This window comes from Coregonus clupeaformis, chromosome 15 (genome assembly GCF_020615455.1).
Source record: "Coregonus clupeaformis isolate EN_2021a chromosome 15, ASM2061545v1, whole genome shotgun sequence".
Taxonomy (NCBI): domain Eukaryota; kingdom Metazoa; phylum Chordata; class Actinopteri; order Salmoniformes; family Salmonidae; genus Coregonus; species Coregonus clupeaformis.
This window is the reverse complement of record NC_059206.1, coordinates 50719298-50733796: the sequence shown is the minus strand read 5'-3', so window position 1 is coordinate 50733796 and position 14499 is coordinate 50719298. Positions and strand designations below refer to the sequence as shown.

At 42.1% G+C, this 14499-nt stretch overlaps 2 protein-coding genes across 3 annotated transcripts in view; one reads left to right on the top strand and one right to left on the bottom strand.

Annotated features, from left to right (window-relative positions):
* Positions 1-4773: 4773 nt before the first annotated feature.
* On the bottom strand, positions 4774-9918 carry LOC121582845 (sorting nexin-18-like). Its single transcript, XM_041898981.2, has 2 exons — positions 8121-9918; positions 4774-6527 (listed from the first exon to the last, which is right to left on the bottom strand). The coding sequence occupies exons 1-2, from the start codon at positions 9601-9603 to the stop codon at positions 6289-6291; spliced, it is 1722 nt and encodes a 573-aa protein (XP_041754915.1). The 5' UTR covers positions 9604-9918; the 3' UTR covers positions 4774-6288.
* Positions 9919-12147: 2229 nt separating this feature from the next.
* Positions 12148-14499, top strand: part of arl15b (ADP-ribosylation factor-like 15b) — a 79346-nt gene continuing 76994 nt past the window's right edge. For both annotated transcript variants that reach the window (XM_041898983.1, XM_041898982.1), the window contains exon 1: positions 12148-12521. In XM_041898983.1, coding sequence (XP_041754917.1) covers positions 12510-12521 — 12 coding nt within the window. In that variant the 5' untranslated portion in view covers positions 12148-12509. The remainder of the gene's footprint in view (positions 12522-14499) is intronic.

Sequence of the window (14499 nt, the reverse complement as noted above, 5' to 3'; positions counted from 1 at the left end):
ACTCTTAGGACTCTTGTTCCCCAGGTGTTATTGTTGAGCCTGCATCAATGACTCATTTTGTGTGAATGGGTGCCATTTCTTATATGGAACGTTTTTAATTGGTTCTACTATTCGCCCTTTGTTACAATGTTTTACTTATGGCAGCTCACTATTTTATACCTTTTTGACCAATTAGTGTTGAGCCAATATGTTTCATTATGTCTAATACCACTGGGTAAATGCAGACTTTAAAAATCTGTCTCTATTTTCAGGCTACTAGCCTACACTGTTTCTTTCTGTATTTACAGTACCTGTTTGTAATCTGTTTTATGTAAAAGCAACAATGTTTTTGATCATCATATTCACATAATTAACAGCAAAACTAAAACCTGTGTTGCAGTTTGCAGTATGTAGTTAACATAGATTTGATTACATTACATATGTAGCAGTCAAGAAACAAAGCTTAATCAATTCAACCTGTCAGTGGTTAGAATACCACACCACAGGAATAGTGGTAGCAAGAGCCATATATACAGTACCAGTCAAAAGTTTGGACACACCTACTCATTCAAGGGTTTTTCTTTATTTTCACTATTTTTTACATTGTAGAATAATAGTGAAGACATCAAAACTATGAAATAATACATATGGAATCATGTAGTAACCAAAAAAGTGTTAAACAAATCAAAATATATTCTTCAAATAGCCACCCTTTGCCTTGATGACAGCTTTGCACAATCTTAGCATTCTCTCAACCAGCATCACCTGGAATGCTTTTCCAACAGTCTTGAAGGAGTTCCCACATATGCTGAGCACTTGTTGGCTGCTTTTCCTTCACTCTGCCGTCCGACTCATCCCAAACCATCTCAATTGGGTTGAGGTCAGGGGATTGTGGATTGTGGATGCCAGGTCATCTGATGCAGCACTCCATCACTTTCCTTCTTGGTAAAATAGCCCTTACACCGCCTGGAGGTGTGTTGGGTCATTGTCCTGTTGAAAAACAAATGATAGTCCCACTAAGCCCAAACCAGATGAGATGGCATATTACTGCAGAATGCTGTGGTAGCCATGCTGGTTAAGTGTGCCTTGAATTCTAAATAAATCACAGACAGTGTCACCAGCAAAGCACCCCCACACCATAACACCTCCTCCTCCATGCTTTACGGTGAGAAATACACATGCAGAGATCATCCATTCACACACACCGCGTCTCACAAAGACACTGCGGTTGGAACCAAAAATCTCAAATTTGGACTCCAGACCAAAGGACAAATTTCCACGGTCTAATGTCCATCACTCGTGTTTCTTGGCCCAAGCAGGTATCTTCTTCTTATTGGTGTCCTTTAGTAGTGGTTTCTTCGCATCAATTCGACCATGAAGGCCTGACTCACACAGTCTCCTCTGAACAGTTGATGTTGAGATGTGTCTGTTACTTGAACTCTGTGAAGCATTTATTTGGGCTCAAGAAACTTTCAATGTTTTTGAAATTTTCCAGATTGACTGACCTTCATGTCTTAAAGTAATGATGGACTGTCATTTCTCTTTTCTTATTTGAGCTGTTCTTGCCATAATATGGACTTGTTTTTTTACCAAATAGGGCTATCTTCTGTATACCCCCCCCCCCTCATAATTCTAATGAAATTCAAATGAAATGGGCCTCCCGAGTGGCGCACTGGTCTAAGGCACTGCATCGCAGTGCTAGCTGTGCCACTAGAGATCCTGGTTTGATTCCAGGCTCTGTCGCAGCCGACCACGACCGGGAGACCCATGGGGTGGCAAATGGCCCAGCGCCGTCCAGGGTAGGGGAGGGTTTGTCCGGCAGGGATGTCCTTGTCCCATCGCGCATTAGCGACTCGCCCAACCCGGGAGCCAGTCCGCTGACTCAGTCGCCAGGTTTTTCCTCCGGCACATTGGTGCGGCTGGCTTCCGGGTTGAGCGGGCACTGTGTCAAGAAGCAGTGCGGCTAGGTTGGGTTGGGTTGTGTTTTGGAGGACACACGACTCTAGGACGCACAACCTTCGACTCTCGACCTTCGCCGTACGGACACGGGAGTTGTAGCGATGGGACAAGACTGTAACTACCAATTGGATACCACAAAAAGGGGGTAAAATATACAAAAAGCTTGCATTAATCTCATTGTCATTTCATAAATTCTGCATGTATTGCAAAATACACAGATATCCTATACATTATATACGTAAGGCCTTATACACTATTTATACAAAAGTTTGTGGACACCCCTTCACATGAGTGGATTTGTCTATTTCAGCCACACCCGTTGCTGACAGGTGTATAAAATCGAGCAAACAGCGTTGCAATCTCCATAGACAAACATTGGCAATAGAATGGCCTTACTGAAGAGCTCAGTGACTTTCAATGTGGCACCGTCATAAGATGCCACCTTTCCAACCGGTCAGTTCGTCAAATTTCTGCCCTGCTAGAGCTGCCCCGGTCAACTGTAAGTGCAAGTGCTGTTATTGTGAAGTGGATACATCTAGGAGCAATGAAGTGTTAGGCCATACACTAGAGTGCTGAAGTGCATAAAAATCGTCTGTCCTCGGTTGCAACACTCACTACTGAGTTCCAAACTGCCCCTGGAAGCAATGTCAGCACAATAACTGTTCGTTTCCATGGCCGAGCAGCCGCACACAAACCTAAGATCACCATGTGCAATGCCAAGTGTCGGCTGGAGTGGTGTAAAGCTCATCGCCATTGGACTATGGAGCAGTGGAAACGCGTTCTCTGGGGTGATGAATCACGTTTCACCATCTGGCAGTCCGGTGGACTAATCTGGGTTTGGCGGATGCCAGGAAAACGTTACCTGCCCCAATGCATAGTGTCAACTGTAATGTTTGGTGGAGGAGGAATAATGGTCTGAAGCTGTTTTTCATGGTTCATAGTTCCAGTGAAGGGAAATCTTAACGCTACAGCATACAATGACATTCTAGACGTTTATGTGCTTCCAACTTTGGGGGAGGCCCTTTCCTGTTTCAGCATGACAATGCCCCCATGCATCGGTAGTGAGCGAGGTCCATACAGAAATGGTTTGTCGAGATCGGTGTGGAAGAACTTGACTGGCCTGCACAGAGCCCTGACCTCAACCCCATCGAACACCTTTGGTATGAATTGGACCGCCGACTGCGAGCCAGGCCTAATCGCCCAACATCAGTGCCCGACCTCACTAATGCTCTTGTGGCTGAATGGAAGCAAGTCCCCGCAGCAATGCCTTCCCAGAAGAGTGGAGGCTGTTATAGCAGCAAAGGGGGGACCAACTCCATATTAATTCCCATGATTTTGGAATGAGATGGTCGACGAGCAGGTGTCCACATACCTTTGGTCATGTAGTGTAGGTTGTATTGATGTTTTATCCTTTGCGTGTCGTTTTTTTGTAACTTGTGCCAGCCCAATCTTGCAGACCTTTAAACATCTTAAATGAGTAGCCTATGTTTGTCTGGACTGACCTTTTTAGTTTCCTTAAAGACTGTAGTACAGCTTTTGTTTCTTTATATCCTTCCATTAAGTGCTACACTTTTCCACCAGACCAGTTCATAGGGGCGACGTGGGGTTGACTGGGGAAGAGTGAGGTACACACAAGGGGGGAGGGTATGATTTCACATACACACACTCTGTTAAAGGAGAACTCAACAAGATTTAAGAATGATTCAAAAGTAACATTCTCAAACATTGCAATATGCTTCTGATTACTATCAGAAAGGACATCAGGCCCATTTTTGGACAGTTAGAAATATGTTTTAAATCAAGTTCTAACAGGCTTAGTCTGTTTCCAGAGAGAGGGCCCCTGCCAGTGGAAATAAAATGGCCACTTTTGTTCTTGGTAATGAATGGACTCATGCTTCTTTGTGAGCATGAACAGTAACTTCAAAAAGGTGTCGCCACAAAACAGTCTTCAATGATTGTGGTCTGTGGACATCAAATAAACAGCAAGTTCGGCTCTCATTAATAATTAGACAGGGGTGTGATGGTAGCGGAAATCATTCCAACTGTATAGAGAGACAATGTGTTTGACATTGATGCCATTGCAGTTTGGCTGCACAGTTCCGAAGACTGCTATAATAGTCTGAATTTCACATTCAGAAACACCCTTCCAGGAGTTGTGAATATCTGGTGCGTTGCACAGACGGACTGAAATGTAGTCGATCCCAAACATGCAGTCCTTCTGAGAGAGAGGAGCAGCCAGTCTGTGTAGGAATGAGTAATGACTGAATCAGCTGGTTGTGCTGTGCTTTGAACTTTGCTCTGAGAGAGAGTGAGTGAGTATGACCAAAAGCTGTTTGGCCTATGCTTTTCCTGACTAACTTAACCCACGCAGATAATGTTTTTGAATGTGAACTTCCATGAGGACAAACTTGAATAGGGATCTGGATGATTAATGTTTCCCTCTAACTTCAAAAACTTTATGTGCATGTCCTACGATTATCAGGACATGGGCAGTGCTTGATTTGGGCTGGAGCTGTCCGGAGCGCCGTCCCAGCACCTCTATAAAACAAAGTAGCCTATCACCTGCCCAGATTCACACACAGAGAAAAGAAAACATTTTGATTAAAGCGGAATGAAGGTGGGATCTGCATTGAATAGCAATGGCTATTTGGCATTCATTTACTGATTCCACTTTGTTCATGTTTATTTGCCACTAGTGTGTGAATCTGTGCGTGACAGTAGGCTGTCAATTCGAGATTGTGCAGATTGAAAATGGGCCAGCCTGAATGCACATGATGCGCTGTTTCAAGTTGTCGAATGAGGGTTTGTAAAGTCATGAAAAGGCATGGACATTTATTTCATAATTTTTGTTAATGTAATTCATGAAAGCACACTTAAATATTATCAATCACTTAAAAATCGACATATCAGCCATCATCGGAATGACCCTTCAGTGCGTCTGTGTGTTGCAGTGCGAGTGGGCCAGAGAGAGAGTCATGGAAAATGTGTATGAACCCTTAAAATTATCAGAGGTCTCTATAGCATAGCATTTGTGAATTTCGGTGAACATAGTCTAATGAACCGACTTGGAAAAAGACAGATCCTGCACTTCTTCCATCCCAAGTCAAGCACTGGACCTGGGTGATCAAATACAGAAAACCCAGTTCAGCAATATAGCTGTGTGTTAACAACAACAACAAACCATTTACATCCCTTAAAGTGTTTCAAATGTAGCTTGACCCAGAGCTAGTGGAAAAGGAATCTAGTCTAAATAATGAACGCAGTGGAGGAGGAATAACTTGACCTATTGGGAGAGGACAAGAGATGGTGTCCTATATCAATAACAGTGGGCCTGGTAATACTACCCGAATTGCAGCCATGCTGTCCACTGAATGTAGACCGGGCAAACATGAGAAAAATGACTTTGTGTGATCAAGTGAATATACTGTGATAAAGGTCCCTTCTACATGTATTAGGCGATGTGTGCTACCCCAGTCAACCTTGTAAAATAACTTACATACATTAGACTTATGGCTATCATCCAACAACTGTGTTTTGGGAGGATACCAATCAATGGTCCTTCAATCGTCAAATTCACATACAGTCCGTGTGTAGGAGGAAGGATTTCATTTCAAAATTGTCCTTCGACATCAGGGAATCCCACAGAGACATAATTTACAGTATTATTCTGGCTGAGTTCTTTGTGCCTCCCTCCTCCCTCTCCGTTGGGAACAATAAGAAGGAACGGAAAATCAGGCGTTCTGTTCTCCTCCAGTGTTCTAGAATCTGCAAGCTTGTTCCTGGCACAGAGCTCTCTGGGAGGTCTCAAATAATGAGGTTCAGAAACTACAACAGGATATTGAAATACCAATCCCCCCTTGGTTGGCCTCTCTATGATCTCACACACACACACACACAAAAAGAGACATGTTACTCATATTTGCCAAGAGACTGAAATTATGTTATATTTGTTCAGAGAAAAAGGCAAATGAGGGGGATTCAATGCAACAGGTTAAACATGTCTTGATTGCAATTCTATACAGTTTCCTTATTGAAGACATTCTACTAATTTCTGAAGTAACACTTATTGTATGTGATGATTTAACATATCCTGTCATGCTAGACTAAATTATCAAGTTTTGTGGACAACAACACTGTCAATGAAGGAGTATCTTCAGTATCTTTCTCCCCCATTTCCCATCTGTCACTGCATCACCTGCAAAGATCCACTCACTTCCGACTGTAGAATGGATGAATAATCTTGTCATGGAAAACTGAACAAGTCATTCAAGTGCCCTCTCTCTTCCGGGCACTTTATTTATCACCCCCCCCCCCCCTGCTCTCTGTATCCACCCTCCTTTTTTCGGGGCCTTATATTATATCTTCTTCGTACTTCTGCAGTGCCTCCTCTAACTTCCCAGTGATCTTCTGGAAGAAGCCGATCTGCTGCTGGAGGTGGTGTTGCATCTGGCTCTTGAAATCACGTACGCGCGTGCGGTGGAAGTGCTGGATCTCAGCCAGCGTGGCGCAGGAAATGATGTTACAACGCTCGTTGATGGTTGATCCCTCCCCTTCCTGTTTCTGGCACTCCTTCACTTTGGTCAGGGCACCTGAGGAGAGAGGTGGAGGAGAGGGAGAGGGGAAAAAGATGCGTGGGAAAGGGGTCATGGAAAGGGTTTGAGAGAAGGGTATCAAAAGTATTCCTATTAGTGGTGAAAAGGAAAAAGGCTATCTTTAGTCGTGCAAACTCTAGTTGAATCCTAAATCTGCCTTTTTGAAAAGTTTTAACATGACGCAGAAAAAGGAGTTGACCATGGATTCGTACCATTTGCTCTCTGGCCATAGAGTAGTAGACTGAAGCCAATGCTCTGTGGTCCCACTCACACAGAGTTAAAATTGTCTAACTCAAAGCAGTCGGTCTGATTTACAGCTTATTGCTCTGTGGAGTATTCAGGCTAAGAGGTTCTCCAAGGCCACAAACACTGAACAACCTTTTTCTAAGTGAATAGCTAAGAACAGCAATAATTTTACAAGTTGTAATGAGACATGAACCACAAAAGTGTTACTGTGAAGTACACATACTTGAGCTCTGAATGTGTAAATGGAAGATAAGACTTCGCCGCTGCTTTACTGAATAACCTTCACTACAGCCATTAGAATACACCCTTATCTAGGGAATATAAATACAACACACGTCACACACGCACACACCCACACAAACTTGGATTAATAAATATACTCATGATATGAAATTAACTTGGACTTTGTTCTTTTCAGAGCTGTGATTACAGAACCAGTGCCAGTGGTAAGAAGTTTCTCCAGGCAATACTGTGGAGCAGCTCCCCAGATCCCCACCCTTGGAGAGGAAAATAATTTAATCCTGAGGCTGCTTCCATTCTGCATTCCAACATTCCCAGGGCAACGCCGGACAAGGGGCCCCGGAATATCCTCCTCCTCATTCTATTCAGATGTAGGATAACCTAACCTTCAATGTCTCAATTGAACTTGGACTGCATAGCATGTAACAAACAGTGCCCCATATTTATGTACCTACTGTGTGATAAATCAAAGTGACAAATCAGAGAATGTTGTGTTACTTGGTCAAATGAGAATGAGAGAGTTCTGTTGAGCCATGTTTCCTTCCTCGAAGACTAGGCCTATCTGCAGTATCTTTGAGCCCTGCAATGTGATTGTAGGCTCCTTTGGCTGAGTTCTATTCAAATGGTTACTTCAGCATTTGGCAGATGTCAGAGGTTTATGTGCCAAAGTCCCAACCTCTGATCTCACTCTCGAGTGGGTGTGAGACAAAATTTGTGCAAGGACAGCGAATGAAATATCATACCCTTCCAGTCATGTTCAAGTGCATTACTCAACAGCAAAAACTGTAACAGCAAACTTTTGCCAGCGAGCACAAAAGTTTAACATAATACAAAACATGTGTGCATCATGTTACATGAACAGAAGTAACATTCAAAACACAAAGGATTTTGATGCAAGGGATTTCATGGAAAGCCAAGGCAACCTTCATTTTTTGTTCATCATTAACATAACATCTGCATGACATGAACCCTGAGGTTAGTGACCAAAGAAATTAAATACCTATGAGGGTGCAGCCAAATGGCCATGGTCAGAGGGGCTTTGACCAGTCTATAAACTCTATTTCTATGGCAGAGACCAGAGACAGTTGTGACACCATACCGTACCTTTCTGAACATGTATGATATCAGGGTAGTTGGCCAGGTGTCCCTTGTACAGGTCCAGCAGGTCCGATATGGGGTCCAAATCCTGTCTGGGCTGCTCAGCAAAGTAGTCTCCTATAGCCTCGTAGGCCTCTCCTGTGAATGCTATGGCACGGTTCAGCCCTACAGAATAGGCCTGTTGGTCCATCTCAAAGGCTTGACCAAGCAGTTTGAAGGACTGGCCCACTTTCTGATACTCTTTCTTAAAGCCGGTGATCTGCTTCCTGGCAAACTCGTTGATGGTAGCGTTGACTACCAGACAGTTCTCATCCATCTTCTTGGTGAAGGCTTTGAAACTGTCTATTTTGCTCTCTACCTCCTGTAGGTCCAGTGGAACGGCCGGGGTGGAGATGGTCAGGAAGAAGTTAGCTCCAGTCAACTCATCCTTCTCTGCCTTTCTCTTGCCTGTCTTCCACGTCTTCTCGTCTGTGCTGGGGCAGGTGAGGAAATGCTGGAAGACATCACACCTGGCCAGGACAGGATGGCTCGTCATGTGGTTCATCCACCATATTAAACCTTTTCTGCGTTTGGAGACAAAGTCCTGTTCGAAGCGCCCCGTGGCCTGTTTCTCAGGCAGATGGGGGACTGATATGACAGGGAATCGTTCGACTAGGCGGGCATAGAGCCAATCAAAGTGCTTGTACCTTCTATTCACCTGGCTCTGGGTATGGGAGGGAGTCAGTCTGTATGACATGTAACTCTTCATGCCTTTGAATTTAGTCTGTTTGGTGGGGTCATCGATGGAGCAGGTGAATGGGTATGGGTCTTCTTGCCACTCTGGCCCATATTGGCCCATGACAACACAGATATTGTCCCCGTCCTTGACGAAGGCAGCCGCCTCGCCCAACACAAAAGCCTCTCCGCCTGATTTCACAAAGGTTGAGAACCTGTTGAGGTTTTTTCCCACTGTGGCTGAACTTTTGGCTTGGGCACTGCAGCGTCTCTCAGGCAACGTGGTAGTGACCGTGTATGCTGTGGAACTAGTTCCATCATTGTCATGTATCGTTCCAGATTCATCCGCCACAGTCGAGCTGTCATCCCAGTCATCATCCCAGTCATCATCACTACCTTGACTGGTCTGGTAACTGTGGTGCTGTGGAGTTTGCACAGGATAAGCAGAGTGGGTGGGGTTAGGAACGTTCATGTTCTCAGCACGAGAGTGGGACTGGAAATGGTATGATGAATCATATCCACTTGATGGGGAGTGGGGTTGATCATGATCTGCCGACATGACATTGTTGTTGGACGATATGTCAGATGATTCATTTTTTAGAATCTCTACATATGAGGCTGGAAAAAGACCCGTCTCCCCTCTGCTGTTAGCTCCCTCTAGCCATCCTTCGATATCTTGTTCGCTGTACAAAGTAACAACTTCGTTCTCAGTAATCGATATCTCTCCTGGATTTTCGGAACTAAAGTCGTACAAGGCTCTCGCTCTAAATGCCATAGTTTATAACAAAAAACAGTACTGATATTAATTAGTCATGCGAGCGAGCCATGGGATCACCGTATCACTTTGTATTCATCACCAACCTCTTTCGTTTTAGGTCTTTGCAATGGGGCTGTAGAATCTCGTCCGAAAATAAGTTTCAAGTTGTAAAGCATGCGCTTGTAGTCTGTAAATTCATGCGTAAAAGGCAAAGAACAATGTCTTATTTTTCTTCATGAATTGGTAGGAGGGAGAAAGTCCTACTCCAGATGCTTCATACTCGTAACAGGACTAGTCCTCACACGTAATAAGCCTGAATAATCGAGGGTGGAGCTAGTTCTAGGTTACATTCAACCTGGTTTTAATGTCTATGCATTCAACAGGCAACACAGCAGCAGTCACCAACAAGTTTGGTCAAGTGGCCATATTGTTGCCTTATTGTTACAATGTTGCAATATTGTTATAACGTCATTATAAGTATTATTACTGCACTATGCATGTAACGTGCATTAGGATTTTCACAAAATAAACGTAACCATTTCATGCTACTGGATTCCGTCTGTTTTACTATTTTGAGAAGTTTGGGGCATTTGCAACATCTGGTGTAGCCTCTATCCAACGGGATTTCAACGTCCCCAAAATTTTTATATCATTCAAATTAACCAAGAATAATCTAAACCTGAAATTATACCACGACGGTGTGATAATGCCACATAGGTCTGTGAAGTGTGGCCTAACATTGATTGTTTCTCTGTTATCTGTGCTATGTTATCCCATAAGGTAAACCTCGTATTCATTGTTATATATATTGTGTATTTTCATTAGGCTACAATGCAGTGTTGTAAAGTATTTAAGTAAAATACTTTAAAATCAAATCAAATGTATTCATAAAGTCATTTTTACATCAGCAGATGTCACAAAGTGCTTATACAGAAACCCAGCCTAAAACCCCAAAAAACAAGCAATGCAGATGTAGAAGCATGGTGGCTAGGAAACACTCCCTAGAAAGGCAGGAACCTAGGAAGAAACCTAGAGAGGAACCAGGCTCTGAGGTGTACTACTTAAGTCGTTTTGGGGGGTATCTGTACTTTTCTTTACTATTTATATTTTTGACGACTTTTACTCCACTACATTCCTGAAGAAAATAATGTACGTTTTACTCCATACATTTTCCCTGACACCCAAAAGTACTCATTACATTTTGAATAGTTAGCAGGACAGGAAAATGGTCCAATTCACGCACTTATCAAGAGAACATCCCTGGTCATCCCTACTGCCTCTGATCTGGCAGACTTACTAAACACAATTGCTTCATTTGTAAATTATACTGAACAAAATTATAAACGCAACATGTAAAGATCCCAGAAATGTTCCATATGCACAAAAAGCTTAATTCTCAAAAATGTTGCACACACATTTGTTTACATCCCTGTTAGTAAGCATTTATCCTTTGCCAAGATAATCCATCCACCTGACAGGTGTGGCATATCAAGAAGCTGATTAAACAGCATGATCATTACACAGGTGCACCTTGTACTGGGGACAATAAAAGGATGTGCAGTTTTTTCACACAACACAAAGCAACAGATGTCTCAAGTTTTGAGGGAGTGTGCAATTTTCGGGCTGACTGCAGGAATGTCCATCAGAGCTGTTGCCAGAGAATTTAATGTTAATTTCCCTACCCTACCAACGTCGTTTTATGGAATTTGGCAGTACATCCAACCCGCCTCACAACCGGAAACCACGTGTATGGCGTCGTGTGGTCGAGCGGTTTGCTGATGTCAACGTTGTGACGAGTGCCCCATCAAGAGAGTGCCCCAAGCACAACTTGTATCGTCGCGTATAAACCACTAGAGGTCAATACATGCACATTATTGGAGGAGGGATGAAGTTCTCTCACTTTGAGGCCACGGTTAATTGTCATGTTTTTCAAATAATAAAACCTAGATGTAACGATGGTGACAGGTTTTGTGTAGCAAATGGGACAGCCTTGCAAAAAAATTAAATCAGTCAAGTAAATGAAGCAAATACTGTACAAAGGTCACGTGACGTCAAGTGACGAGTGGGGGAGGTCATAAAATCCAAGAAAACCGACTTAAGTACGTTTCCGGGTTTCGACCAAGTTTCAAAACGGTGGTTGAGGTTTTAATTTGAACCACTCCAACTTTACGCGATAGTATAGCATCAAAAACATTATTACTTTGATTTATAAGGTTTCAAATGTCTGAGATATATCATATAGTCGGGTCTAACCAAATGAAGTCTATAGCCGGATATCACCGTTTCGCTCGAATATCTTTCATTATGCTACGCCGAAAAAGGGGGTTGTCACTAGTTACCACAGCCACAAAGTCAAATTGGCAATATTGTAAAAATTAATGAAAACAAAAATTTGCTTTTTGGTCTTCATTTAAGGTTAGTGTTAGGATTAATACTATTAGTGTGGTTAATGTTAGGTTTAAAATACGATTTCAAGAAGATACATTGTAGAAATGGGCGGGGTTTAGACATAATTATGACTTTGTGGCTGTGGGAACTATTGAAGACCCTGAAAAAGCTTTCCATACTTCCTGCAACATATCCTGTACAGCCCAAACTCGGATTCTTGCTAAGGAATAGGGACCAAAACAAAGCCAGGTGAAGAGAAGGCCGTGCATAGAATATCAAGCTCACATTTATGTTAACTAGTCTATAAGAAAATAGTAATTGCATAACCCACAGAGTTTCAACGCGTTGAAACCAACACACTCCGCACACCTTGATTATCTTGCTGTTTTTGGCCAAGGTGGGGAATACAAAGACAAAATAGTTTACACCAAATCAAGATTTGAATGCATCCATTTGACCTGGAATACGCCGAACCCAACCAACTTCGTTGTTGAAACTTCTCTTTTTTTGAAGAGCACGTCAAACTGAAGTATTTCATGGATTATCTGGTATGGTATTTTCCTTTGCTTTTCATGCTGCCATGTGATAGGCGCAGGCGCTGTCTGTGGCTTTAGTTAACTTTGACTTCAGATAATTAGCCAATTTTTGTATTTTATAATTGATTAATTGAACACCGTATAAAGGATTTTGGGGTCAGTCTATCGATCTGGTCTGCTTGGAGGACCATTTTACACCAACAAAATTGCAACCATTGCAGCTGGGCCAACAAACAATCTTGGACCACCCTTAGTTTTAGCCATAATATGCTAGTAGCCTAGTCATAAAGTCGGTATCCTTCATAATGGCCATTAGGCCAGCTGTTTAAAGCTTGATCTCATTCTAATATTTTGATCACATTATATGGGCTTCATCCTATATGTGTATGTGTTGTGTTTTTTTCTCATGGGTTTTGTGTTAACATGTCAACATCTGCCCTCCAAATCTATCACACGAGGGGTATACTACACCACAAAGGAGGATCAATAAGTTAGCCAGCTGACTTGAATAAACAACTAGAAATTACTATATATTTGTTGGTTAAATGAGAAATCTAAACATAGATATGTGTTTTTGGTTGTTGAGTCCATTAGACCATTCTCATTTTAAGCTTATCTTAAAAAAAGTTACACTGCCTTCAGAAAGTATTCATACCCCTTGACTTATTACACTTATTGTTGTGTTACAGCCTGAGTTAAAACATTGCTTTAATTTTTTTTCTCTCACCCATCTATACACAATACCCTATAATGACAAAGTGAAAACATGTTTTTATACATTTTCTCAAACTTATGGAAAATGAAATACAGAAATATCTCAATTATTCCCATGAATTAATACTTTGTAGAAGCACCATTGGCAGTGATTACTGCTGTGAGTCTTTCTGGTTAAGTCTATTATTCTTTTCAAAATTCTTCAAGATCTGTCTAATTGGTTGTTGATCACTGCTAGACAACTATTTTCAGGTCTTGCTATAGATTTTCAAGTAGATTTAAGTCAAAACTGTAAGTAACTTGGCCACTCAGGAACATTCACTGTCGTCTTGGTAAGTAACTCCAATGTAGATTTGGCCTTGTGTTTAAGGTTATTGTACTGCTGAAAGGTGAATTCATCTCCCAGTGTCTGGTGGAAAGCAGACTGAACCAGATTTTCCTCTAAGATTTTGCCTGTGCTTAGCTCAATTCTGTTTATTTTTTATCCTGAAAAACTCCCTAGTCCTTAACGATTACAAGCATACCCATAACATGATGCAGTCATCACTAGGCTTGAAAATATGGAGAGTGGTAATGGGTTGTATGGATTTGCGCCAAACATAACACTTTGTATTCAGGACCAAAGCTTAATTGCTTTGCCACATTTTTTGCAGTATTGCTTTAGTGCCTTGTTGCAATCAGGATGCATGTTTTGGAATATTTTTATTCTGTACAGGCTTCCTTCTGTCAGCTAAGTTAGTATTGTGGAGTAACTACAATGTTGTTGATCCATCCTATCACAGCCATTAAACTCTGTAACTGTTTGTAAGTCACCATTGGTCTCATGGTGAAATCCTTGAGCTCTCTTTACCAGCCTTGTTTGTGTTTAGGGGCTATATGGCTAGTGCTTTTGACCTGTCTGTCATTATGACTGTCTTTTTAGTTTGCAGGCGTAGCCTCGAAGTTCATTACTCCTGCATGAATGCAGAATCATGCCATTCATTAGCTTGTTGTCCCTTGAACTGCAAAGGTCCCTGGGTTTTCTCCCTTGGGAAGAACTGATAAGAAGTTGTCGTAGGATGGAGCTCTTCCTGAAGAAGGAACTAGGCTGAAAATAGCACAGCAAATGTTGGCTGCAAACCAACGGAGGGAGAAAGATAATGAACTTGCAGTAAAATCAAATCCATTAAACAACAGGGGTGGACTAACAGTGAAATGTTTACTTACGGGCCCTTCCCAACAATGCAAAGAGAAAGAAAATTGAGAAATAATAGAAAAGTAAAATACGTAATAATAG